General features: G+C 43.5%; 2 protein-coding genes across 6 annotated transcripts in view; both read left to right on the forward strand.

Annotated features, from left to right (window-relative positions):
- LOC139314882 (protocadherin gamma-A4-like) overlaps positions 1-26,993 on the forward strand; it is a 234,618-nt gene that overhangs the window by 182,559 nt on the left and 25,066 nt on the right. The window lies entirely within an intron of this gene.
- On the forward strand, positions 1,783-26,409 carry LOC139313881 (uncharacterized). The gene is made up of 6 exons (XM_070939360.1): positions 1,783-2,033; positions 15,318-17,694; positions 19,143-21,347; positions 22,058-22,197; positions 22,322-24,767; positions 26,404-26,409. The coding sequence occupies exons 1-6, from the start codon at positions 1,783-1,785 to the stop codon at positions 26,407-26,409; spliced, it is 7,425 nt and encodes a 2,474-aa protein (XP_070795461.1).

The following is a 26,993-nucleotide window of genomic DNA, read 5'->3' on the forward strand; positions in this document are numbered from 1 at the left end:
CTGTTGACTAAACCAAACTAAATCAGAAAACAGGGAAATCATGAGTTAGGGAATGAACTTCACTGTGTCTGTTATAACTTTCCAAGCTAACAGATATATAAAAATAGAAGAATCAATGTCCTTAGGCTCTTGCATCCTCACTTAGTTTACTTTGACAGCCATAGGGTAGTCAGCAGTCCATATATAAAATCTGCCACCTTTTTTTCTGAAATTGCTGCTTCTAAAAGCATTTTGCTCTTAAAAGTTTAAGGTTAAAAAGCTCTCCAATTTATATAGAGAATTGCAGGTACTGTATTCCATATTGTACTTCAATTTTATTATACTGCTTTTTCCTTTAACACAAAGTCCAAATGGAGATGTCACAGTGATACTAAGGAACATGCAGTAAATGTATTGTTGTTTGTATTTATTTATTTAAATTTATTGCCCGCCCCACTCTTGTGGATTCTGGACAGCATACAAAATTAGAAAAAAGCATAAAAACAACTAAAAACATTAAAATCAAACAGACAGCCCAGACTAAAACAATGTAACGGACAGCAAAATCAACAAAATAAGACAAGGGGCATTGAATAAATAATAGAATCAACCCCTTTGGCCTAGTTTTCAGGTTTTCAAAACTTTCTGGAACCCTAAGAGAGAGCACCAATCTTAATCTCTGGGGGTGGGGGTGTTTATTTCAAAGGGGATCTTTAGAAAGGATGAGAGCATAGGCATGGGTCTAAATACTGCTTGTCTCGACTCCCAAGTCATGCTTGTCTCTGCTAGAAAGTACTTTGAAACAATTAGTCACATTGCATTGTGCTTCATCTAAGTTGACTAGCAAACCAATGTGTGGAAATAGATGAAATTAATGATCATACTGTATTTAGAGATCTTAGAATCTACCATATTTTTCAGAGTATAAGACACACTTCCCCCCCCTAAAAGAGGGTGAAAATTTGGGTGCGTCTTATACACCGAATGTAGCCCTGCCCATCCACCGGCCCCCACCTGCCGGCCTCCTGTGTCCTCTCAAACTGAGCTTTTGGAGCTTTTGGAAGCTGCAAATATAGCCTCTCAAACAGAGAGCCTCTCAAGCAGCCTCCAAAAGCTCCGTTTGCAAAGGAGCTTCTCTTTGCAAAGGCAGCTTCTCATGAGGGTGTTGGGGTTTCGTTATACTCTTTTTTAATTCGTCTTTTAAGGGGTGGGAGGGAGGGTGTTTTGTATACGACCAGGGTGGGATTAGGGGGCAACCCACCGGGGTGGGGCCGGTGCTGGCAGGGGGCTATGACCTTTGGGTGTGGGGTTGGAGGTCAGGGAGGGGGCTAGACTCCATACTGGTGAGGGCTGTTCCATCGGTACTGTGGGTGGGAGGGGCAGATGTGGGAGCAGGGGGCCATATGTTGTGGGAGTATGCACTCGCTATCTTCGAGCGATCGTGTGCTCCGGTCCCCAATGCTCTTCTCGTTCCCTGGGTTGCTCAGACCCTCAGGGCCCGGGCCTTCGGTTTATGTTGTGCAATGCCAGGTCCATTGTAAATAAAGCCCCCCTCATTTGTGATCTTGTGCAGGAGGGGGGTGCGGACCTGGCGGGTATTACAGAGACCTGGTTGGGTCAGGAGGGGGGGTTCCCCTCGAACTGTGCCCACCAGGTTTCCATGCATTCCATCGGCCGAGGGCTCAGAGAAGGGGCGGGGGGGTGGCGGTTGTTATTAAGGAAGATCTTTGTCCGAGGGAGGCCGCTGTACCTCAGATAACCGGATGTGAGTCCCTCCTTGTGAAGTGGGGTTGTGGGGTGCAGATGGGCCTGCTGATTGCATACCTGGCTCCCTGCCGTGTGGCAGCGGCCCTGCCCAAGCTGCTCAACATAATAGCTGGGGTGGCGGTTGATACCCCCAGACTTATGGCCATGGGGGATTTCAATCTGCCATCTGTCGGTGAAACATCAGAGGCAGCTCAGGAGTTCATGGCTTCCATGACGGCCATGGACCTGACCCAGTTAGTTCATGGCCCTACCCACACGGGGGGACACACTCTGGACTTGTGTCTCAGGTCAGTGGTTGAATGATCTAGAAATAAAGGATATAATTATTGAACCCTTGTCATGGTCAAATTATTCACTCCTTCAACTCGACTTTCGTACCACTACATTTCGCCGCAGGGAGGCGGAACCGACAAGGTGGTTCCGTCCCAGGCGCCTGATGGATCGGATAGGTTCCAGACGGAGCTTGGGCCATTCCCTGAGGTTCTGGCTCACAACTCGACTGAAGACCTGGTGCCCGCCTGGGATAGGGCAGCCGCTGGAGTTTTGGATCATGTCGTGCCTTTGTGGCCTCTGACCCAGTGCTGATCCCGTTTGGCTCCCTGGTTTTCTGAGGAGCTGAGGGAGATGAAGCACCGGAAAAGACTCTGGAGAGCGATTGGAGGGCCAGCCTTTCCGAATCTGACTGGACACTGGTGAGGTCGTATATTAAGACCTACCTAGTGGCGATAAGAGCGGCAAAATCGAACTATTTTTCCACTCTTATTGCATCTGCAGATAATTGCCCAGCCGCCCTGTTTATGGTGACCCGCTCCCTCCTTCATCTGGGAGTGCGGGACGACCCCTTGCAGGGTAGGGCTGAGGATTTTGTGCAATATCTGCATGACAAAATCACTCAGATTTGGGAAGGCTTGGACTCTGATTGGGTGGGTTCAGGCAGGGCGATGGAGGCGGATCTTGAAAGTGTTATCTGGGAGGAGTTTGACCTGGTGACTCCCGAGGATGTGGACAGGATTCCGGGTAGGCTCAGCACTGCCACATGTTTATAGGACCCATGTCCCTTCTGGTTGGTGCTGGCCTCCTGGGAGGTGACACGAGGCTGGCTCCAGAAGATTATTAATGCTTCTTTATGTGAGGGTTTCTTTCCTCCCGCCTTGAAAGAGGCAGTGGTGAGGCCCCTCCTCAAGCAGCCTTCTCTGGACCCGGCTATATTAGCGAACTATCGTCCTGTCTCCAACCTACACTTTGTGGCAAAGGTTGTTGAGAGTGTGGTGGCGTGACAGCTTCCCCGGTACCTGGATGAAACTGTCTATCTAGATCCATTCCATTTGGGCTTCAGGCCTGGGTACAGCACGGAAACGGCATTGGTCGCATTGGTTGATGATCTCTGGAGGGCTCGGGATAGGGGTTGTTCCTCTGTACTGGTCCTATTGGATCTTCAGCGGCTTTTGACACCATTAACCATGGTATCATGCTGCACCGGCTGGAGGGATTAGGAGTGGGGAGCACTGTATTGCGGTGGTTCTCCTCCTTTCTCTCGGACTGGTCGCAGTTCATGTTGGCAGGGGGGCAGAGATCGACCCCGAGGCACCTCATGTGTGGGGTGCCACAGGGGTCGGTCCTCTCGCCCCCCCTTCACATTTATGTGAAGCCGCTGGGTGAGATCATCTGTGGTTTTGGGGTGAAGTTCCATCAGTACGCTGATGATACTCAGCTGTACATTTCCACCCCAGACCACCCCAATGATGCCCTTGACATGATGGCCCGATGCCTGGAGGCCGTGTGGATCTGGATGGGGAGAAACAGGTTCAGACTCAACCCCTCCAAGACTGAGTGGCTGTGGCTCCCAGCGTCCCGGTATAGCCAGATGGTGCCATCGCTGATTATTGGGGGTGTAACTCTGGCCCCCACAGAGAGAGTTCGCAACTTGGGAGTCCTCCTGGATGCACTGCTGTCTTTAGAAGAGCATATGACATCTGTGGCCAGGGAAGCTTTTTATCAGGCTCGCCTGATCTGCCAGTTGCGGCCCTTTTTGGATTGGGACTCCCTATGCACGGTCACTCACACCCTCGTTACTTCCCGCCTGGACTACTGTAATGCACTCTACATGGGGTTCCCCTTGAAGAGCACCCGGAGGCTCCAACTGGTCCAGAATGCGGCCGCGCGGGTGATTATGGGAGCGACATGGCGCTCCCATGTAACACCTCTCCTCCGCGAGCTGCACTGGCTCCCGGTGGTCTTCCAGGTCCAATTCAAGGTGTTGGTTACTATCTTCAGAGCGTTCCATGGCTTAGGACCCGGGTACTTACGAGATCACCTTCTGCTACCAATAGCCTCCCACCGGCCAGTATGTTCCCACAGAGAGGGACACCTCGGGGTGCCGTCAGTCAAACTATGTCAACTGGCAACTCCCAGGGGGAGATCCTTCTCTGTGGGGGCACCTGCCCTCAGGAACGAATTGCCCCGGGATTTACGGATGATCCCTGACCTACGCACCTTTCGTCATGCCCTCAAGACGCTGTTGTTTCAACAAGCTGGGCTGGCCTGAATACCAAGATCAATTTTAAGTTATATGGGTTGTCTTTGTCTTAATTAAAATGGGCCAAATTATTTAATTCCCTTTTAAACTGTTCTAAATTTTATATGTTTATATGTGTTCATTTTTATTTTTGGCTGTGCACCACCCTGAGTCCTTCAGGAGAAGGGCAGTATAAAAATTAAATAAATAAAATAAAATTAAATAAATAAATAAACGGAGCTTTCAGAGGGTGAAAAAGCAAGGCACAGAGGCCAAAATGGCAACCCGGAACAGCTGCTGCCTTGCTGGACTGGTTCTGCACTTCCCCTGCTGTACTCACTGGAGCACCCTGGGATGATCAGGTGCATTTTTGAAGCTGCATATCTGCCCCAAAGAGGCGCGTGCATGCTCACAACCAGCGAACCTGTTGCTAAAGGTCACCTCTGGGAACAGCTGATTGGGGATATTCCTAGAGGTAATCCACCCACCAATCAGCTGCTCATGCTGAATCAGGCTAATGTGCTGAAGCTGACCAGGCTGTTTGCTGTTTGCTGTAAGGACGGTAGCTAGATGAATACCAATGGATGCTGGTAGGCAGAGGCAGAATTTTTTTTTTCCTCCCCACAAAATAAGGTGCGTCTTATACTCCGGACTGTTTTATACTCTGAAAAATACAGTAAATCTGAGTTCTAACAGTGAAATGACTACTGGGATGCTGGTACAAATTTAATTAGTATTTACTATTTAAGTCCACACGAACAATCCAGCTTGAATATTAATTCTTGTACAGATGGCAGCAAAGCTGACCTGATTTGAGAGAAAGTACTTAAAAGAAAAGAGCAGCTTCAATTCTTGATCTTACAATGCTAGGTGAAGGAATTCCTACTAAATTTGGAAGTGCTGTTACAAGATGGACTATAGATTCCAATGATATTTCATCTTTAGTCAGTCAACATATAAAGCTGGAAAGTGTCTGAGTGATTGTTACATGTAGAAGATTTAGGGTCCATACTGGAAAATAAGGGGTCCTTGATATTCCTCTGAGATTGGTTGTTTTCTTGCAGAAGTTTCATTACCCAAACTAGGTAACATCAGCGCTAGCACTGACTGACTAGTACTGATGATGTTACCTAGTTTGGGTAATTAAAAGTTTGCAAGAAACAACCAAGTTCAGAGAGCACCAAGGACCCGTCACTTCAAATCTGTGCTACAAATATTCTCTTTTATTAGTACATTGGAAAGTGACCTACAGGTAGTCCTTGACTTGTTCATTTGACAGATGTTCAAAGTTACAGTGGCTTTGGAAAAACTGACTTACAACCTACAAAAGGTAAAGGAAAAGGTTTCCCCTGCTGTGTCCGACTCTAGGGAGCGGTGCTCATCTCCGTTTCTTGGCTCCCAGTGTTAACTGAAGACATTTCTGTGGTCACATGGCCAGCATAACTATATACCAAAAAGCATGGAACATTGTTACCTTCCCACAGAGGTGGCACCTATTAATCTACTCGCGCTTGCATGCTTTCGAACTGCTGGCAGGAGCTGGGGCAAATAACGGGAGCTCACCCCATTGTGTAGAGCTTGTGTCTCCAGCCTGAGCTGCCAGCTTTCCAGATGACAAGCTCAGCATCTTTAATCACTGATTAAAGTTCATCATGGCCCACCACTATAACGTACATTCTACTGCACACACACCCTCCAGCCCTATTATCACAATTTGGGCGCTTGGCAACTAGCCTACATTTACAACCTTGCAACATACTGTAGTCATGTGATCACAGTTTGTGGCATTTTTGGCAATTTCTGGCAAAATACCCCCATTGAAGAAACTGGATTTGCTTAACAACCACCATAAAAATTGTTCTAAGAGCAGGTCTGACTTGACCGATGACTGCAACAACTTAGGACAGAAATTCTGGTTCAAATTGTGGTTATAAGTTAAGAACTACCTGTATTCCTTTAACATTCATACTTCACAGAACAACCAGAGAATTTGCAGCTGTGATTATGAATTTGGAGATAAATAATTCAAAAGGTGATGAAAATGACATTTTTCAAAATTCACAAGAAGACCAATGAACAAGGAACAGCTTCCATAAGCACAACCCTGAAAATTCTTAATGATTACTAATGTCAGGCACAAGGAATCAGAACTACACAAGCAGTTGATCAGAATGGTATGTTTATTGATACTTGCCTATTAACAGGAATCTGATCAGATTCATTGCACTCACTAGAGAACATCTAGATAAGAACTTCAGAGTTTAAAGAGAGTCTGCTTTCTAGGGTTGCCAGGTGTCCACTATTTGAGCGGACAGTCCACTTTTTCACATTATGTTCACTATTTTTTTTCACAAAATAGTGGACATTTTTTTTATTCAAAAGCTTTATGATGAAATGGTACGTAATCTAAAGCTGTACAGTCTAAGAGAATAAGAATAGAATCGTGTTTTGTCTTTTTTTTCATAAGTTAGAATGAGACAAAGATCGAATGCTCATTGCAATAATCACATTTTACACAACAGCGCAAAAAATGCATTAAAGCAGTTATCTTTTGATATCAAAAATGTAGTGCTGAAGGTTTTTGCCGAATTTTCGAATTCTGCGAAGAAACAAGAAGAGTTGAAATCATTTTTTGAGTTTTGCGAGTCAGAATTCCATGAAGTTTTGCGCCATGTTCCAACATGTTGGTTAAGTTTGTTTAAAGCGGTCGAAAGACTTCTTTTAAACTGGTTACCTCTAAAATCATATTTTATTTCTCTTGGATCTGATGAGTGCCATAAGGTTATCTGGAACCTTATTTCGGATCAGGAAAATGAACTCGCAAAGGACGATGAACCAACAATTTCAGAATTGTATTTATATTTCACGCACTTCTTCATGTCAATAATGCAAGACACCCTACTGAAGCTGGAAAGCAAGAAAATTCTTGCATGTGATCTCCACATTATCATGTGTAAGCTGCGTGATTCTTTGCAAAAAAAATACGATGAGCAGTTTTTTAGAATGAAAGTTTTATTTGCCTTACGTAAAAAACATTTGCCTGAGAATGCCATGCAAAAGTTCAAGAAAGAAGCCATCAACGTGTATCAAAGAGCCATTGCGTACCTAGAAAAGTGGTATAATTTCACCGATTCAGAATATGAGATGCTAAATTGTTTCAATCTAATTGATCGCAATAATCCTCCAACTTTAGAAGAAATGACGAACATCTGGTTATTATCACCATGGCGAGAAGAACTTCCACCCAACACTCTCTTCGATGAAATTTCTGCCTTAGAAGAAGTTTATGTTCATCTGCAGGGTGATTCATCCCTTGATAAGTGGACGTACTTTTTCAAGAAAGAGCCAGCTCTGAGTTTACTGAAACTGTTCCAGTATTGTGCATCAATTCCGGTATCAAATGCAAACGTTGAACGAATTTTCAGCGTCATGGGAAATTTGTGGACTGACGAACGTAACCGACTGCTTGTACCATCAGTTCGAAGTGAACTTTGTATATTTTTTAATATTTCTCAACGTTGTACTGAAATTAAAGAATTATTCCTTAAACACAAAGAATTGATCAAAGCTGCGCAGTCAAATAAAAAATACACACGACAGCAAAGTAAAATGTAATTTAATATTTTACATATTATTATAATATATTTGATGTTTTGAATTTTAAGTAAAGTTTTGAAGTGATTATTTTAATACGTGTTAAAATGTTTGTAAGAAAATATATAATTTAATTGTAAAAATTTTTTTAAAAAATTTACTACTTAACCCCCCCCTCCCCCCGCTTGTCTGCTATTTTTTGGAAGCAGATCTGGCAACCCTACTGTTTTCCACTGCTTCCTCCCTTTCAGCAATTCCAGACTAGCCAATCTTTTAACTCCACCCCTCACTTCAGCTCCAGATTCCATCATAACTGATTAGGTATTACTGATTAGGTTCACTTGTTTACTATTATACCAATAGTGTTCTTCTTTGTACCACAGAAATGATCCTCAGGGTTAGTAAGGAAGATTTTGGAGAAAAAAAATTCCTTTCACAATATGTTATAATAAACGATTACAGATTTGAGTTTTTCAATTCAGAGCATTATCTGTGTAATCACTCTGATCTCAATAATAATTTATCCTATTTCTCAGAGCCTATATCACAACTTTTGACTAAGAAAAGTGCTGAGAGAATGTTAATATTTTCTATATTTGCATTTGTTTAATCCTGGTATTGTTCAAACTTCACAGCTTTTACTCTTTGGTCAAATGTATAATGGAATGTCTATTTCCTTCTATGTTTATACCATGGAGAATGGAACCATTTATGATGTGTGTTCAGTGACTAAAATTCATCTACAATGAATGTTCAGTGACTAAATTCAATAGATTCACTTCTAGTTTCAAGATACATTATTAACTCAAAATGGGCATCAAGCCAAGAAACTATACTTTTCTCAGAACAAGGAGTTTCCTTGGTCACCAGAGTAACAGAATGCATGAATTTCTTATAAGCTGTAACAAGACACATCCTAAGCATTTTCAAAATTTCAACCTTCCCAAGAGAAAGTCAGATCAGACAGACTATTTTGGAATAAGATGGCCTTATCCTAAATCTCACTTAAATCAGCCAGAACCATTTTGATATCTAATCTCAAATATCAGCATGGCAATTATGTCCACAATGAATAGGATGGGCTAGGAGCCGTGGTGGCATAGTAGTTAGAATGCAGTACTGCAGGCTAATTCACTGCTCACTCTAGGAGTTCGATTCTGACCGGCTCAAGGTTGACAGCCTTCCATCCTTCTGAGGTCGGTAAAATGAGGGCCCGGATTGTTGGGGGCAATATGCTGATTCTGTAAACTGCTTAGATAGGGCTGTAAAGCACTACAAAATGGTATATAAGTCTAAGTGTTATTGCTATTCCATTCTGCCAGCAATCTCAGCACCTTCTATGTTTTTTTTATATATATATTTAATCTTGAAGTGATTTAAAGATTGAAAATAAAACATCTGATATGCCTTGGGTCAATACCTGAAAGAAAAGAATTCCATTTAAGTGGGAAAACATTGATGTTTTCACTCCATAGAGCAAAAGATTAATTTCCTTCAGTTTTCATTAGAAGTATTTTTCCATGTAGTTATAGAAATGGCTAGTTTCTATTATTATGAAAAAGCAAAAAGTTGAGGATAGATCTTTGCCTTATTTTACTGCACCAAAGGAGTTGAAAATCAATGCCTTATTTTTTTTCTTTTTCCCTTGCTTTCCCCCACTATCCACTTCCCTTTTTCCTTTCCTAATTTACCTAATATTTGTTTTTGTATTCTTTTTGTATGTTATATTATACATTAATAAAACTATGAAAAAAGTAGAAGTATTTTTCCGTATAGTCTCCTAAAGTCTGACATGACTCACTCTTCAGAAGGGAGAAACGTCAGGTGTGTGAAGTCAGTCACTAGGGGATATTAGCAATAGGTACTCTTCCAGCTAGCTGCCTTCCCCAAGAGACAAATTAAATGTGATGTGAAATGTTTTTCTTTGGATAGTAGTGGTTTTGATTTGGATGTCTTAATATTGAAAATGATGACTAAAGCCATGTGAAACAGGTTTCATATTAAAGTGGACATCTTATGAATTAAAAATACTTTGGAGGAGAGTTTTGTGTTAAATAGCTCTTTAAAATATTTTAAAATAAGTCTAAAAATATATGTGAGACTCAAAGATTTGATAAGAAGTAATGCTTTTAACTAATGGAAACATAGGTACAGATAGTCCTCAACTTACAACAACATCTGAGCCCAAAATTTATCTTGCTAAGTGAGACATTTGTTAAGTGACTTTTGCTCCATTTTACAACCTTTATTTACTTTACTTTACTTTACCTTACTTCGAATTTATATACCGCCCTTCTTCCTGGGAACTCAGGGCGGTGTACAGCCAGATAAAAACACATAATATAAACATTAAGAACAAATTAAAAGGAAATATCTCAATTTGGCCAAAAATTTAAGAAACATACAAATTTAAAATCATTTAAAAGGCATTGTTAGGCCAGCCTGGCTTGTTGGAAAAGGAAAGTTTTAAGGGAACGGCGGAAGGCACAGAGGTCTTGGATTCTCCTTATCTCTGGGGGCAGCTGATTCCAGAGGGTAGGTGCCCCCACAGAGAAGGCCCTCCCCCTGGGGGTCACCAGCCTGCATTGCTTGGCTGATGGCACCCCGAGGAGGCCCTCTCTATGGGAGCGCACGGGTCGATGGGAGGTCGTCGGTGGCAGAAGGCGGTCTCGGAGATAACTAGGTCCTATGCCATGGAGTGCTTTAAAGGTGGTAACCAACACCTTGAAGCGCACCTGTAAGACCACTGGGAGCCAGTGCAGCTCGCGCAGGAGCGGTGTTATGCGGGAGCGCCATGCAGCTCCCGTAATTACCCGGGTGGCCACATTCTGGACCAGTTGGAGCCTCCGGGTGCTCCTCAAGGGGAGCCCCATGTAGAGAGCGTTGCAGTAGTCCAGGCGAGAGGTGACAAGGGCATGAGTGACTGTGCACACGGAATCCCGATCAAGAAAGGGGCGCAACTGGCGAATCAGGTGAACCTGACAAAAGGTCCCCCTGGCAACAGCCGTCAGATGTTCCTCCAAAGACAGCTGCGTATCCAGGAGGACTCCCAGATTGTACACCCTCTCAATGGGGGCCAAAGACTCGCCCCCGATAGTCAGTGATGGAGTCAGCTGACTATATCGGGATGCCGGGAACCACAGCCACTCAGTCTTGGAAGGGTTGAGCTTGAGCTTGTTCCTCCCCATCCAGATCCATACAGCCTCCAAGCACTGGGCCATCACTTCAAGGGCATCGCTGGGGTGGCCTGGGTGGAGATGTACAGCTGGGTGTCATCAGCGTACTGGTGGTATCTTACTCCAAAGCCACAGATGATCTCGCTCAGCGGCTTCACATAAATGTTGAACAGAAGGGGCGAGAGGACCGACCCTTGCGGCACTCCACAGATGAGAGGCCTCGAGGTCGACCTCTGCCCCCCTGCCAACACGAACTGCGACCGGTCTGAGAGAAAGGAGGAGAACCACCGTAACACGGTCCCCCCATCCCCAACTCTTCCAACCGGTGCAGCATGATACCATGGTCGATGGTATCAAAAGCCGCTGAGAGATCTAATAGGACCAGAACAGAGGAGCAACCCCTGTCCCGAGCCCTCCAGAGATCATCAACCAACGCGACCGATGCCGTTTCCGTGCTGTGCCCAGGCCTGAAACCCAACTGGAACGGGTCTAGATAGGACGTTTCCTCCAGGAATTGTGGGAACTGTCGTGCGACCACACTCTCAACAACCTTCGCCACAAAGCGAAGGTTGGAGACAGGACAATAGTTAGCCAATACTGCCGGATCCAGGGAGGGCTTCTTGAGGAGAGGCCTCACCACCGCCTCTTTCAAGGTAGCGGGGAAGTGACCCTAACTCAACGAAGCGTTGATAATTCCCTGGAGCCAGCCTCGTGAGACCTCCCGGAAAGCCAGTACTAACCAGGAGGGACACGGGTCCAGTAAACATGTGGTCGCATTAAGTCTCCCCAAAATCCTGTCCACGTCATCCGGAGTCACAGAGTCAAACTCTTCCCAGATAACATTCTCAAGACTATTCCTCGTCATCCTGCCCGGATCTACCCAGTCAGAGTCCAAATCCTGCCGGATCTGAGCGATTTTGTCATACAGATACCATCCGAAATCCTCAGCCCTGCCCTCCAGAGGGTCCTCCCGCATTCCCGGTTGAAGCAGGGAGTGGGTCACTCTGAACAGGGCCGCCGGACAGTTCTCTGATGATGCAATAAGAGCGGAAAAGTAATTAGACTTTGCCGCTTTTATCGCCACTAGGTAGGTCTTAATATGTGACCTTACCAGTGTTCGGTCAGATTCGGTGAGACTGGCCCTCCAACCACTCTCCAGGCGTCTTTTCCGGTGCTTCATCTCCCTCAGCTCCTCAGTAAACCAAGGAGCCACGAGGGATCGGGACCGGGTCAGAGGCCGCAAAGGCACGACTCAATCTAAGGCTTCGCTAGCGGCCCGATCCCAGGCCGCCACCAGGTCCCCGACCGAGTCCTGAGCTAGAACCTCAGGAAATGGCCCAAGCTCCATCTGGAATCTATCAGAATCCATCAGGCGCCTGGGGCGGACCCATATTGTAGGTGTAGCGGTTCGAAGATCTAGGCGAAGGAGCGAGTGGTCAGACCATGACAAAGGTTCCATGTCTATATCCCCTATAACAAGGCCACTCAACCACTGGCCAGAGACGAAAATCAAGTCCAGAGTGTGACCCCCCCCCCCCTGTGAGTGGGGCCATGAACTAACTGGGTCAGGTCCATGGCCGTCATGGAAGCCATGAACTCCCGTGCCATCTCAGACGTCTCACCAACGGATGGCAGGTTGAAATCACCCATGACCATAAGCCTGGGTGTATCAACTGCCACCGTGGCTATCACATCGAGTAGCTCGGGCAGGGCCATTGCCACGCAGCAGGGAGCCAGGTACGTGAGCAACAGGCCCATCTGAACCCCATGACCCCAGCTCACAAAGAGGGTTTCACATCTGGCAATCTGTGGCACAGTGGTTTCCCTCGAACCAAGATCTTCTTTAATAATAACCGCCACCCCCCCGCCCCTCCCCTGTGCCCTCGGCTGATGAAATGCTCTGAAGCCCGGTGGGGACATCTCAACCAGGGGGACCCCTCCCTCCGGGCCCAACCAGGTCTCAGTAATAGCTGCCAGGTCTGCTCCCCCCTCCTGTATAAGATCATGAATGAGGGGGGGCTTATTAACCACGGACCTGGCATTGCATAACATCAGCTGGAGGCCCAGGTCCTGAGTATCTAAGCCACATAGTATCTGAGTGGAGTCTTGGGGACCGGGGCGCGCAATTGCTCTCAAACAGCGAGTGCGCACCCCCTGCACATGATATGGTCCCCTACTCCTGCCATATCTGCCCCTCCCATTCACCGTGCTGATGGAAAATTCCTCTTCTGGATGGTCCTCCAGCCCCTCCCCAATCCCTCGACTCGCACCCTCCAGGCCGTCCCCCTGTGCCGGGCTCGGCTCTGACCTTAGTGGGTTTGTCCCCCCAAACCCCTTGGTCTTCCTCCCAGTTCCCCTTAAAAAAATCATTATTTCCATCCCTCCTCCTGGGTCCCCTTAAAAATTTCAGTAAGAATTTGCATAAAAAAACCCTCAACCCCCTCTTCGCTGCATGCCATCTCTCGGGGTTCCAAAGCCTGTCATCAAGATAAGCCCTCGATAACGTGGAGGGCCAGGCCCGCGAGAGGGGGGAGTCTCGCAGTGCGAACAGATCAGCGGATGAGTACATCTTAAGGTTCCAAAAGTCTGTCTGGGGAAGATGGAAAAAGGCCAAGGATTCTTAATGATGGTATAAAAAGTCCAGGGGAGAGAGTCCACCATTTCGGCCAGGGGTCAAACCGGACTCCAGTGTCCTCCCATGACAGTGGAGAGGAGTCTCAGGCAGCTGTCCCAGAAGGCAATGACCCGGTCACCCTCTCACGGTGGCCAGTGTCAGCAGGACTTATACAATGGCAGCTGCAACAAAGATGACTCCCTCACTTATTGCCACAATAAGTGAATCATTGCAGTTATTAGATTAGTAATACGTTTATTAAGTGAATCTGGCTTCCCCATTGACTTTGCTTGTCAGAAGATCACAAAAGGTGATCATATGACCCTGGGATACTGCAACTGTCAGAAATACATGCCAGTTGTGAAGCATCCAAATTTTGATTACATGACCATGGGGATGCTGCAATGGTCATAAGTGTGAAAAATGGTCATAACTCCTTTTTTCAGTTCTGTTGTAACTTTGAATGGTCACTAAACAAACTGTTGTAAGTCAAGGACTACCTGTATTAGGTTAAATTTCAACAACCAGTTTCTGTTACAAAAGAAACTTTGTTGGGTAATTTTCCAGAAGTAAATAAGTAAGAAAACAAAACACAGAATAAGAAATTATTTCTATAATTGGATGTCTTATGTTGACATTGAATGTATCCATTCATACAGTACATAATACTAACTCAGGCTTAGACTTAATCAGTGGTGGTATTCAGCCGGTTCTATGCAGATTGGGCAAACCGGTAGCAGCGGCTGCATCATCACATCCCATTTTTGACGCTCTGCACATGTGCAGAAGGCCCTGCACACACGCAGAGGTGTCACACGCAAAGCAAGCATGCATGCACGCTCACATTTGCGAACTGGTAGTGGGGGTAAGTGAATACCATCCCTGGACTTAATGGTATGTTGCAGTGGACAGGTTCACACATCATGCTGAGCCAAAAACAAGCAGACCATATTCTGGATGGATGGATGGATGGATGGATGGATGGATGGATGGATGGATGGATGGATGGAAAGTTCTTTTCTTTTCCTCCTTGTACTATCTTTTCATACAAATGGAAAACAGGCCACTTTAGAATATTGTCATTCTGGATAAAGAGACTTTCTTATTTGTTCAGATGCAATGGAACAATCTAGAGAATGTAAACAATCAAAATTTGTACTGTTCATGCTTTCCGGATGTGCTGTTTCCTTGAGAACAAGAATCTGAGCTGCTAAACATAGCTGCCAAAACCAGTGACGAACCAGCCTGCTTTATTGGGTGCTATCTCAACTCTGCTTGTTGCTGCTACTATAAGGGTGTAGGTGGAACTGTCAGTGGTAAAGACTATATGGAAATATCCTCTATTCAGCTGCTGATCAGATTTCTGATGGAAGGAAGGGATCTAGTCTTTCCGCCTTGACTTTCTTCCTCCGTCATGGCTGTAATTCAGTTTCCCTCCCTTAATCCACCCCCTCACCTTTCTGACTAACGTTGTTGCAGCTGAGCAAGATCAAAAGCTACTTATATTCATTTGGAAAGGAATACAGAGGGATTTTATCAACAGAACTCATCCAGGTCTTGAAAAATCTCTTGATAAATGGGAAATTACAAGAAGACTTTCTGAGATGAAGCCACAATTGTCCTGGCAACTCTCTTGCAAATGGCAAGTACTGGGCTTATTTTTATTATTCAGCTGGGTGTTGATTACAGGACAGATCCGCTATTCTGTTGTGGAGGAATCGAAGCTGGGGACCATGGTGGGAGAGGTGGCACATGACCTGGGCTTAACACTGGCAGATCTTTCAAGTCGTAGGCTTTGGCTGGGCTCTGAGGAAAGTAAGAGGTACTTTGCAATTAACTTGGACAGTAGTGCTCTGATAGTGAATGAAAAGATAGATCGAGAGACTCTCTGTGGAGCAAGCTCACTGTGCATCCTGCCTGTGCAAGTAGTAATTGAAAATCCCTTGGAACTCTTTCACCTGGAGGTAGAGATTCTGGATTTGAATGATAATTCACCCAATTTCATCACTCCCTGGCTTGTATTGAGGGTAGCAGAATCTGCTGCTACAGGATCACGGCTTCCACTCGAGAGTGCACATGATGCAGATGTTGGGACCAATGCAATCAGTGCCTACCAGCTCAGTCCCAATCCTCATTTCATACTTGATATAAAGAATGTGAAGGATGGCAAGCTTTTACCTGAACTGGTGCTAGACCAGCCTTTGGATAGAGAAGAGCAATCAGAACATCAGCTAATTTTGACTGCCTATGATGGAGGGGACCCTGTCCTGTCAGGAACAAGTCAGCTCACCATTGTGGTCCTTGACAATAATGATAATGAGCCGACATTTGATCTGCCTGTGTATAAGATACATTTCTTGGAAAACATTCCCGTAGGTTCTTTAATTTTTAAACTCAATGCAACTGATCCTGATGCAGGTTCTAATGGGGAAATACAGTATTCTTTTGGAATCCACACATCAGATTCCATCCAGACATTGTTTGGTTTAGATCCCCATACAGGTGAGATCTATATTCAAGGAGTTGTGGATTTTGAAGAATCCCAATTTTATGAACTTCACATAAGAGCCAGAGACAAGGGCATACCACAGATGGAAGGCCACTGTGTTATCCAAATAGAAGTTGAAGATGAAAATGACCATTTCCCAGATATTCTGCTTACCTCCTTGGTAAATCCACTGCCAGAAAATACACCTTTAGAAACAGTGGTGGGGCTTTTCAGTGTGCGAGATCAAGATTTGGGTGTCAATGGAAAAGTAAGCTTGCAAATACCAACGAACCTACCCTTTAAAATTAAATCGTTTGAAAATCATTTTTCCTTAATTACACATGAAAAGCTGGATAGAGAAACAGTCTCTCAATATACTATAAAGCTCACTGCCCAAGACTCAGGAATTCCACCTTTAACTAGAGATTTGACTGTCTTGCTAAACATTTCAGATGTCAATGATAACATACCATCCTTCTCTCAGCATTTCTACAACTCCTTCTTGAAAGAGAACAATCCACCTGGCTCTCTGTTGTGTACTGTATCTGCCTCTGATCCTGATGAGGGTGATAATTCCCGGCTCACTTACTCAGTGGCTGGAAATCAGGTCCAAGATGCCCTCATTTCTTCCTTTATTTATATCAACCCAGATAACGGGAATATATATGCTCAGCATTCTTTTGATTATGAAATGCTTCAAGTGTTGCAAATTCTTGTTACTGTGCAGGATGCTGGGACACCGATACTAAGCTCCAGTGTTAGTGTTCATCTCTTCATATTGGATCAGAATGATAATGCTCCTGTTGTTTTGTATCCAGTGACTGGCCAGCAATTGTCAGCACTCCAGAGAATCCCTCTGTTGGCACCAGTAGGTTATGTCATCACAAAAGTCACAGCAGTAGATGTAGATTCTGGTCATAATGCCTGGCTGTCCTATTCCTTACTCCCCCAATCTACGAATGCCTCCCTGTTTCGAGTGGCACCATACACTGGGGAAATATGGACTATTCGAAGCTTCCAAGAAACAGATCTTCTTCCACAGAAAATCCTTGTCCTTGTTAAGGATCATGGAAAACCATCTTTGTCCACTACTGTTACAATCTTGGTCTCACTAGAGGAAAAAGCATCTGAGGAAAGTTCACAGTCTCATGAGTTCATAAATCATCCCAAAGAAAAATCTGATCTGACTCTGTATCTGATTATAGCTCTGGTGGTGGTTAGCATTGTCTCTCTCATTACTTTAATTGTCTTGTCTGCAAAATGCTTTTGGAAAAGAAAAGACAAAGATTCTTCTTACACCATAAACAATGATCCTATCAGGGATCTTTTCAAATACTTCAGTCCTAAACTGCAACTCAACTCCAATGGTACCCTGGAATACATGGAGGTAACCCTGAGGCCTGCAGATTCCCATAGCCATACCCATAAATCCAGGCATTCTTCAGGGTCAGACAGAAGTGATTTCACCTTCATGAGGCCTGTGTATTCTCAGCCAAGTACCCTAACAAGGAAAGTTGATTCTTTTTTGTCCCATATTAATACGCTGAACCATCCAGAGCAGGTGAGGTGACTTTTTGTGTTTTGTCCTGATTCCATCCCAAACATAACTGGTATTTCCAGTAATTGAAATTTGACCAAGAGCTAACCAAAGGTGCTTTTTCAAAAAGCTACTGGACTTCGTTTTTCCTTTTAGATGTTTTGCTTCTCATCCAAGAAGCTTCTTCAGTTCAGAACTGAAGAACTGAAGAAGCTTCTTGGATGAGAAGCAAAACATCTTATAGGAAACATCTTTTTGAAAAAGCACCTTTGGGACAACCATGACCTGGATGACTGAGAGTCTCTATAGACATTTAGACCAAAAGCTAAATTCTTATAGGTCTGTAGCTTCATAAATGGAAGATTAAGCATGGGCTAATTCATACCTTATTATCGAAATGGTGCAGGAACTTTGAACGTGTTTTCTAAAATAGATACTTTGGAGATGAGGCAAATTTTGTGGATTGACCCCCATGACTTTACATATGTTGGAAGTACCTATGATAGGAACCTGGAACTGGGGAGCAGTGGTTTGATTTGGGCAAGAATAAGAAGAAAATTCAAATGTTAATAATTGTATATATCATTTTTCAAATGCTGCCAAAATCAGATTTTTCTTTCATTTTTAACATATTTACAATTGCAAAGCTCTACCACCTGCCAAGTGGTTTATTATTAGAAAAATAGAATATGCGTTTTCTGAAAAAAATACATCTTATCCTAAAAGTATCATTAATTCAGCATTCTACAAATAATTAGCTGGGTGAGTTGGGATGGGGGAAGGAGGGAGCCATTGCTAGCCTTAATTAATTGTCATTCCTGATAGAAAATGAGAAATTCACTATTTTGCTGCGTATATAATATAGGAGGAGTCAGCTGTGTTGTTAGAACAAATATTTGCATGCTGCTAATACTTCTGGTGGTCAGATAAGCTAGAACAAAGCCAAAATGGGGCAAGATGTTTGAGTATGTTTTCCACAGCCTGTCTTTTTGCCTGATGTCTCTAGGTTTAAAAAAAAAAAAAACAGGTTACGCGGTCCTTTTTCACACAGTAGCTGCTTTCAGACATGGATTGGTGCTTGTGTTGCTGTCCTGGGAAAGGCTCTGCTGATTGGATAAATAGAAAAGCAGTCTCAGCGAATGAACAGGCGGTTAATGCTGAAGACTTGCCGTGCGTACCACTCCCTCCATAGCAGTGACAATCTCTCTCAAACCAAAACAATGAATGAGGGAGGTAAATACTGACTATAGACCCTCTTTCTTTCATATAATGCATATTTCGTTGGGATAACTGGTGAGTTTCTCAGGGTTTTAAAGCTGTACTGTGTGCTATAAATAGCTCCTGTTTTGCAATTTTTAGACCTTCCTGCTGTGGATTTCTGAAAGATGCTCAGACCAGAAAAAACTGCCTGGCGTTTGGGATTCTTACATACCTTTGCTTTCTGTCTGTTTCTGAGTGACTGTTTTGCACAGATCCGTTATTCTGTCCCTGAGGAACTTACTCGGGGAGCCTTTGTAGGAAATCTTGCTAAGGATTTAGGAATGGATGTAACAAAGCTTGCAGCTGCCAATCTGCAGGTGCTTTCTGATTCCGACTTCCAGTATTTCTCTGTGAATGTGAACACTGGAATCATAATAATCAATGACAGAATAGACAGAGAACAGCTTTGTGGCCAGAACCTGCGATGTTTCTTGCATCTTAAACTTGCAATTGAAAACCCGGTGGAGTTCTATCGCATCGAAGTGGAGATTCTGGATATCAACGACAATGCTCCTGAATTCTCAAGTAGCACAATTGTTCTGCAGATCTATGAATTGGCTGCCCTGGGTGCCCGTTTCCCTATTCCACATGCACAGGATCCAGATATAGGAACAAATACTTTGCAAACCTATCACCTCAGCATCAATGAGAACTTCAGCCTTAATGTGAAGGCACACACCGATGGCACCAAATTCCCAGAACTAGTTCTGGAGAAAACATTGGACAGAGAGCGTGTGGCTATCCACAATTTGATCCTGACAGCTGAAGATGGGGGCACATTCCCCAGATCTAGCAGTGTACAGATTGCTGTCCATGTTCTGGATGCTAATGATAATCATCCAGTTTTTGACAAACCCACTTACAATGTCCGCTTGGTAGAAAACTCTCCTACTGGGACACTGGTGATTAAACTGAATGCAACCGACTTTGATGAAGGGTCTAATGGACAGGTACGGTATTCCCTCAGCAGTCATAACTCTGAAGTTTTGTGCAAAATATTTGCTATTGATAATATCACAGGAGAAATCCGTGTTCAAGGGACTCTTGATTTTGAAGAGGCCAGCATATATGAAATTGAAGTGGAAGCTAAAGACATGGGTTCCCCTACCATGGAACAGCATTGCAGTGTTATTGTAGAAGTGACAGATGTCAATGATAATGTCCCTGAAGTCATTCTCACATCTTTCTCCAGTTCCATGAGTGAAGATGCACCTCCTGGCACAGTAGTTGCTGTGATACATGTCAAAGATAGAGACTCTGGGGATCAAGGGAAAGTCCAGTGTGATTTGTCAAAAAATCTTCCTTTTAAACTTCGGAAGGATTTTGAGCACCAGTATTCCTTGCTCATTGGTGGGCAACTGGATCGTGAGAACTCTTCTCAATACAATATCACTATCTGTGCCTTTGACTTAGGAAATCCATCTCTCTTGCAACAGACATCTTTCTCCATTACTCTGGCAGATGTTAATGATAATCCACCTCAGTTTGACAGGTCATTTTATGAAGTCATCATAGAAGAGAACAATCCAGCAGGAGTGATTCTCCTTAAAGTTTCTGCAACAGATGCAGATAAAGACCAGAATTCACAGCTATCTTACATTGTTTTGTCCAGTCCAGGACAAGAACTGATTGAAGATCTCACTTCTTTCATCTCCATTAACCCAACAAATGGGGAAGTTTTTGCAGAGAGCTCTTTTGATTATGAGTGTACCAATCATTTTCAGTTTCAGGTGGAAGCTTGTGATGGAGGTTCTCCTTCTCTCTGCAACAGGGTTATGGTCCACATTTATCTACTAGATCAGAATGACAATGCACCAAAGGTTCAGTTTCCTTTTACTGGGAAAGATTCAGTTGTACAATTCAGGATTCCTCGATCTATTATGGCCAAAGCTTTAATCACAAAAATTATTGCTGTGGACTTGGATTCTGGGCAAAATGCTTGGCTCTCTTATCATCTAAAACAAGCCACAGATCTTAGTCTGTTTAGCATAAGTCTTCACAGTGGGGAAATGAGGACTCTGCGAATAATACAGGACCTAGACAATCCTACCCAGGAACTAATCATAGTTGTCAAAGATTCAGGAGAACTTTCCATGTCTACCTCAGTTACTGTGATCATATTCCTGGAAGAGAGCACTTCTGAAGTGTTTCTAGGGTTAAGTGCACATTCTGTGAAAAGTGAGAGACCACCCACATTGACTTTATACCTTATTATCTGTTTGGCAGCAATTTCTACTATCATATTGATTGCTTTGGTGGCCCTGGGAGCAAGATGTCTTCACCGTGATGCTCTTGCAACATCTACTATCTTTGGATGCTGTGGAGGTAAAGCTAGTGGGCTTGAAAATGTCCCAGATCACATGACGGGACATTATCATTATCAGCTGAGCCCTGGAGATGCCATGATTGGAGTACAGGTAGCCACTTCAGGACCTCCAGTCAGAGGATACAGATCTTGCTTTTCTCCTGTATCAGATATCAGCGAGTTTGTGTTTATGAAACCTAATTTGACTCTTAGGGCAGCTTCTTGCAGCAATCTAACTGAAGCCAGCTTCTTTCATAAGGTGAGAATTTTCTGCTTAAGCCCTGGGTTCTGTACACATCTTATGGTCTCTTGTGCACAAGAGATAAGGGTGGGGAAATCAATGAATAAGCTATTGCATAGATACTGTTAACCTACACAAGCTCACCCTGAAGCCTTCTGAATTGTCTGTCTAGCAGGCTTCATATACTGTAGGCTTTTTACTCACTCATTCAGTCACTTCCTTAGGCATCTATGTTGTTCCAATTGCTTTGGGGAAGATTGGGAATTAAGGCTGGGAGGTTGTCTTTCTTTTTTCTGAGATTATGTATATTCTAAGCAACTCTCTCTGCCTTTCTTGTACACTTTTGATTTCAGCTTTTTCAGCCAGGCAGTCTGTGCAAGCTCTTTTGGCCAACAGCACCCTTGGGACAGCTCGCTCTGCTGTGCTGGAAAAAGAGGGGGAGGAGGAGCATGGTGGCTCTGGAGATGGGCAAAGTATTTTGGGGGGATGTATTTTGAGAAAGGGACTTCAGTGCTGTCACAGAGAAGGGGATTGCTAATATCCATTTCAGAGCTCTTTTTCCTGTTTTCCATTTTGCCAAGGAGGAGCTGTTGCTGCTGCTGCTGCTGCTGCTGCTGCTGCTGCTTGAAAATCCATTCCCCCTCCTCTCCCTTCTCTCTCAAGCTGCAGCATCCTTTTTGGGGGGCTGCACTGCCCTCTCGGGTCATCCCAGAGTCACCAGGTGGGAGGGACAGAGTGTATCTAGAAGCAGCAAAAAAAAAAAACACGCACCCACCCACCTCCCCCAACCCCCGGCAAGAAGCAGCAGCAGCAGCAGCCAGAAGCTGCAATCCTTTTGACTGAAGCAAGCCAGGCATGGATAGCAGACAGAATTTGCAATGGCAGCTGCTGTTATTTTTAGCTTCAGTGTTTTCCCTGCCAGATCTCATCTCCATGCAGATTCACTACTCCATCCCAGAGGACCAGGATCCAGGCTCTTACGTGGGGAATATTGCCAAGGATCTGGGAGTGGATGTGCGGACTCTGCGTGCTCGCCGCTTGCAGCTGGTCAGTGAGGGAATGCGCCAATACTTCCAAGTGAACCTGGCAGACGGCATGTTACTCGTCAATGAGAGGTTAGATCGGGAAATGCTGTGTAGCTCCAGCCCCAGGTGTTCTTTTCCTTTTCAGTTGGTGCTGGAGAATCCATTGCAACTTAACCGGGTGGAGGTGGAGATACTGGATGTGAATGACAATGCCCCCCGATTCCCAAAGGACACTGTTTCTTTAGAAATCACTGAGGTTGCCAACCTAGGCACCCGATTACGGCTGGAAGTTGCAGAAGATCAAGACACTGGTTCCAATTCCATTGCAACCTATGAGCTCAGTCCAAATGAACATTTTGCTTTGAGTATCAATATCAGAGGAGATGGGGTCAAAATACCTGAAATTGTATTGGAAAAGCTCCTGGACAGGGAAAAAGCAGCTACCCATCATTTAATCCTGACTGCCCTAGATAGTGGAAATCCTGTTCAGTCAGGCACTGTTCAGGTTACAGTCCACGTTCTTGATGCAAATGATAATCCCCCAGTGTGTGAACCACCTGTATCAAAGGTTTATTTAGAGGAAAATATCCAGGTGGGGACTATTGTAACAAAACTCAATGTTACTGACTTAGATGAAGGACCTAATGGAGAAGTTGAATATTTCTTTAAATCCAGCAGCAGTGTACAGCTAAAACTCCTTGATGTGTTTAGTCTGGACTCTCAAACAGGGGAAATCAAGACAAAAGTTTTATTGGATTATGAAGAAGCCAATGCATATGAAATAGCCATCTACATTAAAGACAAGGGATCCCCTGCTATGGAAGGTCATTGCAATATTAGAGTAGAACTTGTTGATGTTAATGACAACAGTCCAGAGATTATGATGACCACTCTTTCTAGCTCAGTACAAGAAGATGCACCCATAGGAACAGTCATTGCACTTATTCAAGCAAAGGACAATGATTCTGAAGACAATGGGCAAGTTCACTTAGAGATTCCAAGACATGTGCCATTTAAATTGGTGTCTTCATTTAAAGGACATTATTCACTAGTGACTAATGGCCCACTTGATCGAGAGAAGACTGCTGGATACAATATCACAATTAAAGCAACAGATTCTGGAATACCTCAAAAGTCAACTGAGAAAAATATATTAATTCAAGTTTCAGATATCAATGACAATGCACCCACTTTCTCCATCCCTTCCTACACAGCCCATGTGGAGGAAAATACATCTCCTGGAACTCTAGTCTTTTCTGTGTCAGCCTGTGATCCAGATGTAGGTGTCAATTCCAAGCTATCTTATTCCATTGTGGATACCGGAAATCATGGCTTGCCTATCTCAACCTATTTCCACATCAATCAAGAGAATGGCAGTATTTACACTTCCAGGGTTCTAGATTATGAGCAAGAAAAAGTCTTTCAAGTTTCAGTAGAGGTGAAGGATTCAGGTTTCCCACCACTAAGCAGCACAAGCATTCTTCATCTGTTCATAGTGGATCAAAATGATAATGCACCTGTAATTGTACACCCAGAAGTTCCCAAAGGTTCTGCCTTTCATCAGTCACTTCTAATCCCAGTGGAACCTGGATATCTGGTGACTAAAGTAGTGGCTGTGGATGCTGACAGTGGCCATAATGCATGGGTTTCGTACCATTTACTCTATGAGACAAATGAGGTGAATACTTTCAAAGTAGAAGACCACTCAGGAGAGATCCGTGTCATTCGGACACTGAGGGAACCTGGGGTTTCTCACCGGTTGGTGGTAGAAGTGAAGGACAATGGGGTGCCATCTCTTTCAGCATCATTGATTCTAATAATCTCCTCAGAGGATAATGCTGCACAGGACTTTACCAAATCCTTGGACCTTCTCCCCAAGTCACCTGCCAGGGCTCAGAATTTAACTCTTTATCTTATCATTTCTCTAGTGGCTATCTCTCTAGTGTCTTGTGTAATGATGATTATTGTAGGAGCCAGGTGCTTCAAGTCTGGCTTCTGTATCCCGAACTGGATCATATCACGCTGGTGTAGTAGGAGGACAGACCGAAAATCTACCATAAATATCAGTGGTTATCCAAATCCAGAAGGCTTTATAAGATACCTTGAAGTGAGTGGAGCTGGAGCTCAGAACTACAAGTCTTGTTTCTCCCCTATGTCTGAGCAGGGAGATTTCTTTTTTGTTAAACCTTTCAGTCATTCCACTACAGCAGAAAGCATTCTTGCCTTTGAACATACAGGCAGTGCTTTGCAGAACCCCTCTGATGCGGTAAGATACACCAAGACAATGCTGGAACATTATATAAATATATATCTATAGGGATATATGAATATTTGCAGTCTATATTTAACAGAAACTCTGCCATGAACTTTTATTTCACCTGAAGATATCATCTTCATGAATAGGGAATAGTTTTGTACTGTTTTTTGCAAGTGATTTTGGATGCTTTTTATAAATAACCTGTTTTGCCATTTGTCTCCACATTGACAACTGCCTTTGCTCCTCAATGAGACATCTGTATTAAAAGAGAATGAAGTTTGTTTTGTCAGTGATCCTGGTCTTGGTAACTGCTATTTTGATTCTTTTACAGGTAGTCCTTGATTTATGACCACATTTGGTGCAGGAATTTCTATTACTAAGGGATGTGGTAGTTAAGTGACTCACACCCAACTTTACTACCTTTTTGCAGTGTTTGTAAAGCAAATCACAGGATCATTAGGCAAACCCAACTCGTTCCATTGACTTTACTTGTTGGAAGATGGCTGGGAAGGTTGCAAGTAGCAATCACATGATCCTGGGATGCTGCAACCATCTTAAGTACATGCCAGTTGCCAAGTGCCCAAATTGTGATCACGTGACCACAGGGATGCTGCAATGGTCATAAGTATGAGGACCAGTCAAAAATCATTTTTTTCAGCACTATTTTAACTTTGAATGGTCACTAAACAAATATCGTAAGTCAAGGACTACCTTGACTTCTTAGTGCATTCTTAGTGCAGCTAAATAAGTTTAAAAACAGAAATCAAATCTAGAAAATTCAGTAAGCTGATTAAAATTAACAATAAAAAAGTATTAAAATAATCCAATGGATTGTTTGCCCTTTAATAGAAAGTTCTTGGTGTTGTTACTGTGTCAAGAAGGCTTCAGTGTCAATTTAGATAAGGAACAGGTAGTAAATTTATTGATGAATAAAAATTAGCAGATGACATTGAGATAAAGTTCCTTCAGTTATCAGTTACCTGTACAGCAAATGGTTGGGAGAAAAGTACTGGACAGATTTAACTGTTAACTAAATTTAACTACCTTAACTTCATTTCAGACTAAAACAAGCAAAACATTTTATAAAACCTATTCGGGAGTGCAAAACAAAAGTTTCAGGAACACTGTTTCCTGCTGAATATTAGAAAAACTTCCTAACCAGAAGTCCAGTTCAATATTACAGGCTAGGCAGCCATCTTTCAAGGAGGCTTTAATTTGGATTCCTGGACTGAATGGAATGCAGTGACCTAAATGACCCTTTCCCAGTCTATTGGTTGGTTCCCTGAAAGAATACTGTGGGATAGGTATTTATTTCCTTGCTTCTAGTTGGAGATTTGCAAATATGCCTGATGCTTCATTTTTAGCAAGGGGTTGTGATTTCTAAAGTTTTGCTGATTTCATAAAATGCTGTCTCATCTTTCTCACATTGCTAGAACTCTATATGATTGTTAAGCAGTATTCAGAATAATCATTGTTACAAAATTTTAATGCTTACTATTCATTATACAAACATACAAAATTATTTATCCAAAGAAATTCAGGAACCTGGTCTCAAGACAGGCCAAATATCTTCCTTTTGCTTTTGAGTCTATTTCTTTAAAATTGCCTTCTGAATCTACTTTATGAGACTTTATCCCATATTCAGGGATAACAGTTTTATCCTCGGGGGAAGATGGTTGCTTATTTTAGGGTAGCCATTTTCACTGTTAAAATGACCATCCATGAATCCACACAAACCTCCACGTCACATTGTTATTTGCTGCCAAATTTCACTGCTATAGAACTGGAATCTACAGTTTGGTTTAGGTCTACAAATTACATGCTATTGCTTTAAAGAAAGAATTGCAAATTCTATGAACTTTATTTTCCTGAACAGATTCCAGGTAGCCTTTAAGTTGTTTTATTATTTTATGTATTGGCTATATAGTGCTATATAGGCATTTCTTTAAAAAAAAAACTTTAAAAGAAGTTTTACATTTATTTATTTATTTATTTATTTATTTATTTATTTATTGGTTCGATTTATATGCCGCCCCTTTCCGGAGACTCAGGGCGACTTACAATGCATTAAGCAATAGCCTTCATACTTTTTGTATATACCTGCTTAGTAGGGCTTTCGGGACCCCCCTAAGCGGTGTTCTTTTTTATACAAAGTCAGCTTATTGCCCCCACAAACCGGGTCCTCATTTTACCTACCTCGAAAGGATGGAAGGCTGAGTCAACCTTGAGCCTGGT

The sequence above is a fragment of the Pituophis catenifer genome, unplaced genomic scaffold (genome assembly GCF_029215685.1).
Source record: "Pituophis catenifer annectens isolate HBS135680 unplaced genomic scaffold, rPitCat1.0.hap2 SCAF_3, whole genome shotgun sequence".
In the NCBI taxonomy this organism is placed as follows: domain Eukaryota; kingdom Metazoa; phylum Chordata; class Lepidosauria; order Squamata; family Colubridae; genus Pituophis; species Pituophis catenifer.

Coding starts and splice junctions, on each gene's coding strand:
- LOC139313881 (XM_070939360.1), top strand. CDS start 1,783: ATGGGCCTGCTGATTGCATACCTGGCTCCCTGCCGTGTGGCAGCGGCC. Junction 21,348..22,057: donor ATGCCATGATTGGAGTACAG/GTAGCCACTTCA, acceptor CATTTTGCCAAG/GAGGAGCTGTTGCTGCTGCT. Junction 22,198..22,321: donor GGTCATCCCAGAGTCACCAG/GTGGGAGGGACA, acceptor TTTTGACTGAAG/CAAGCCAGGCATGGATAGCA.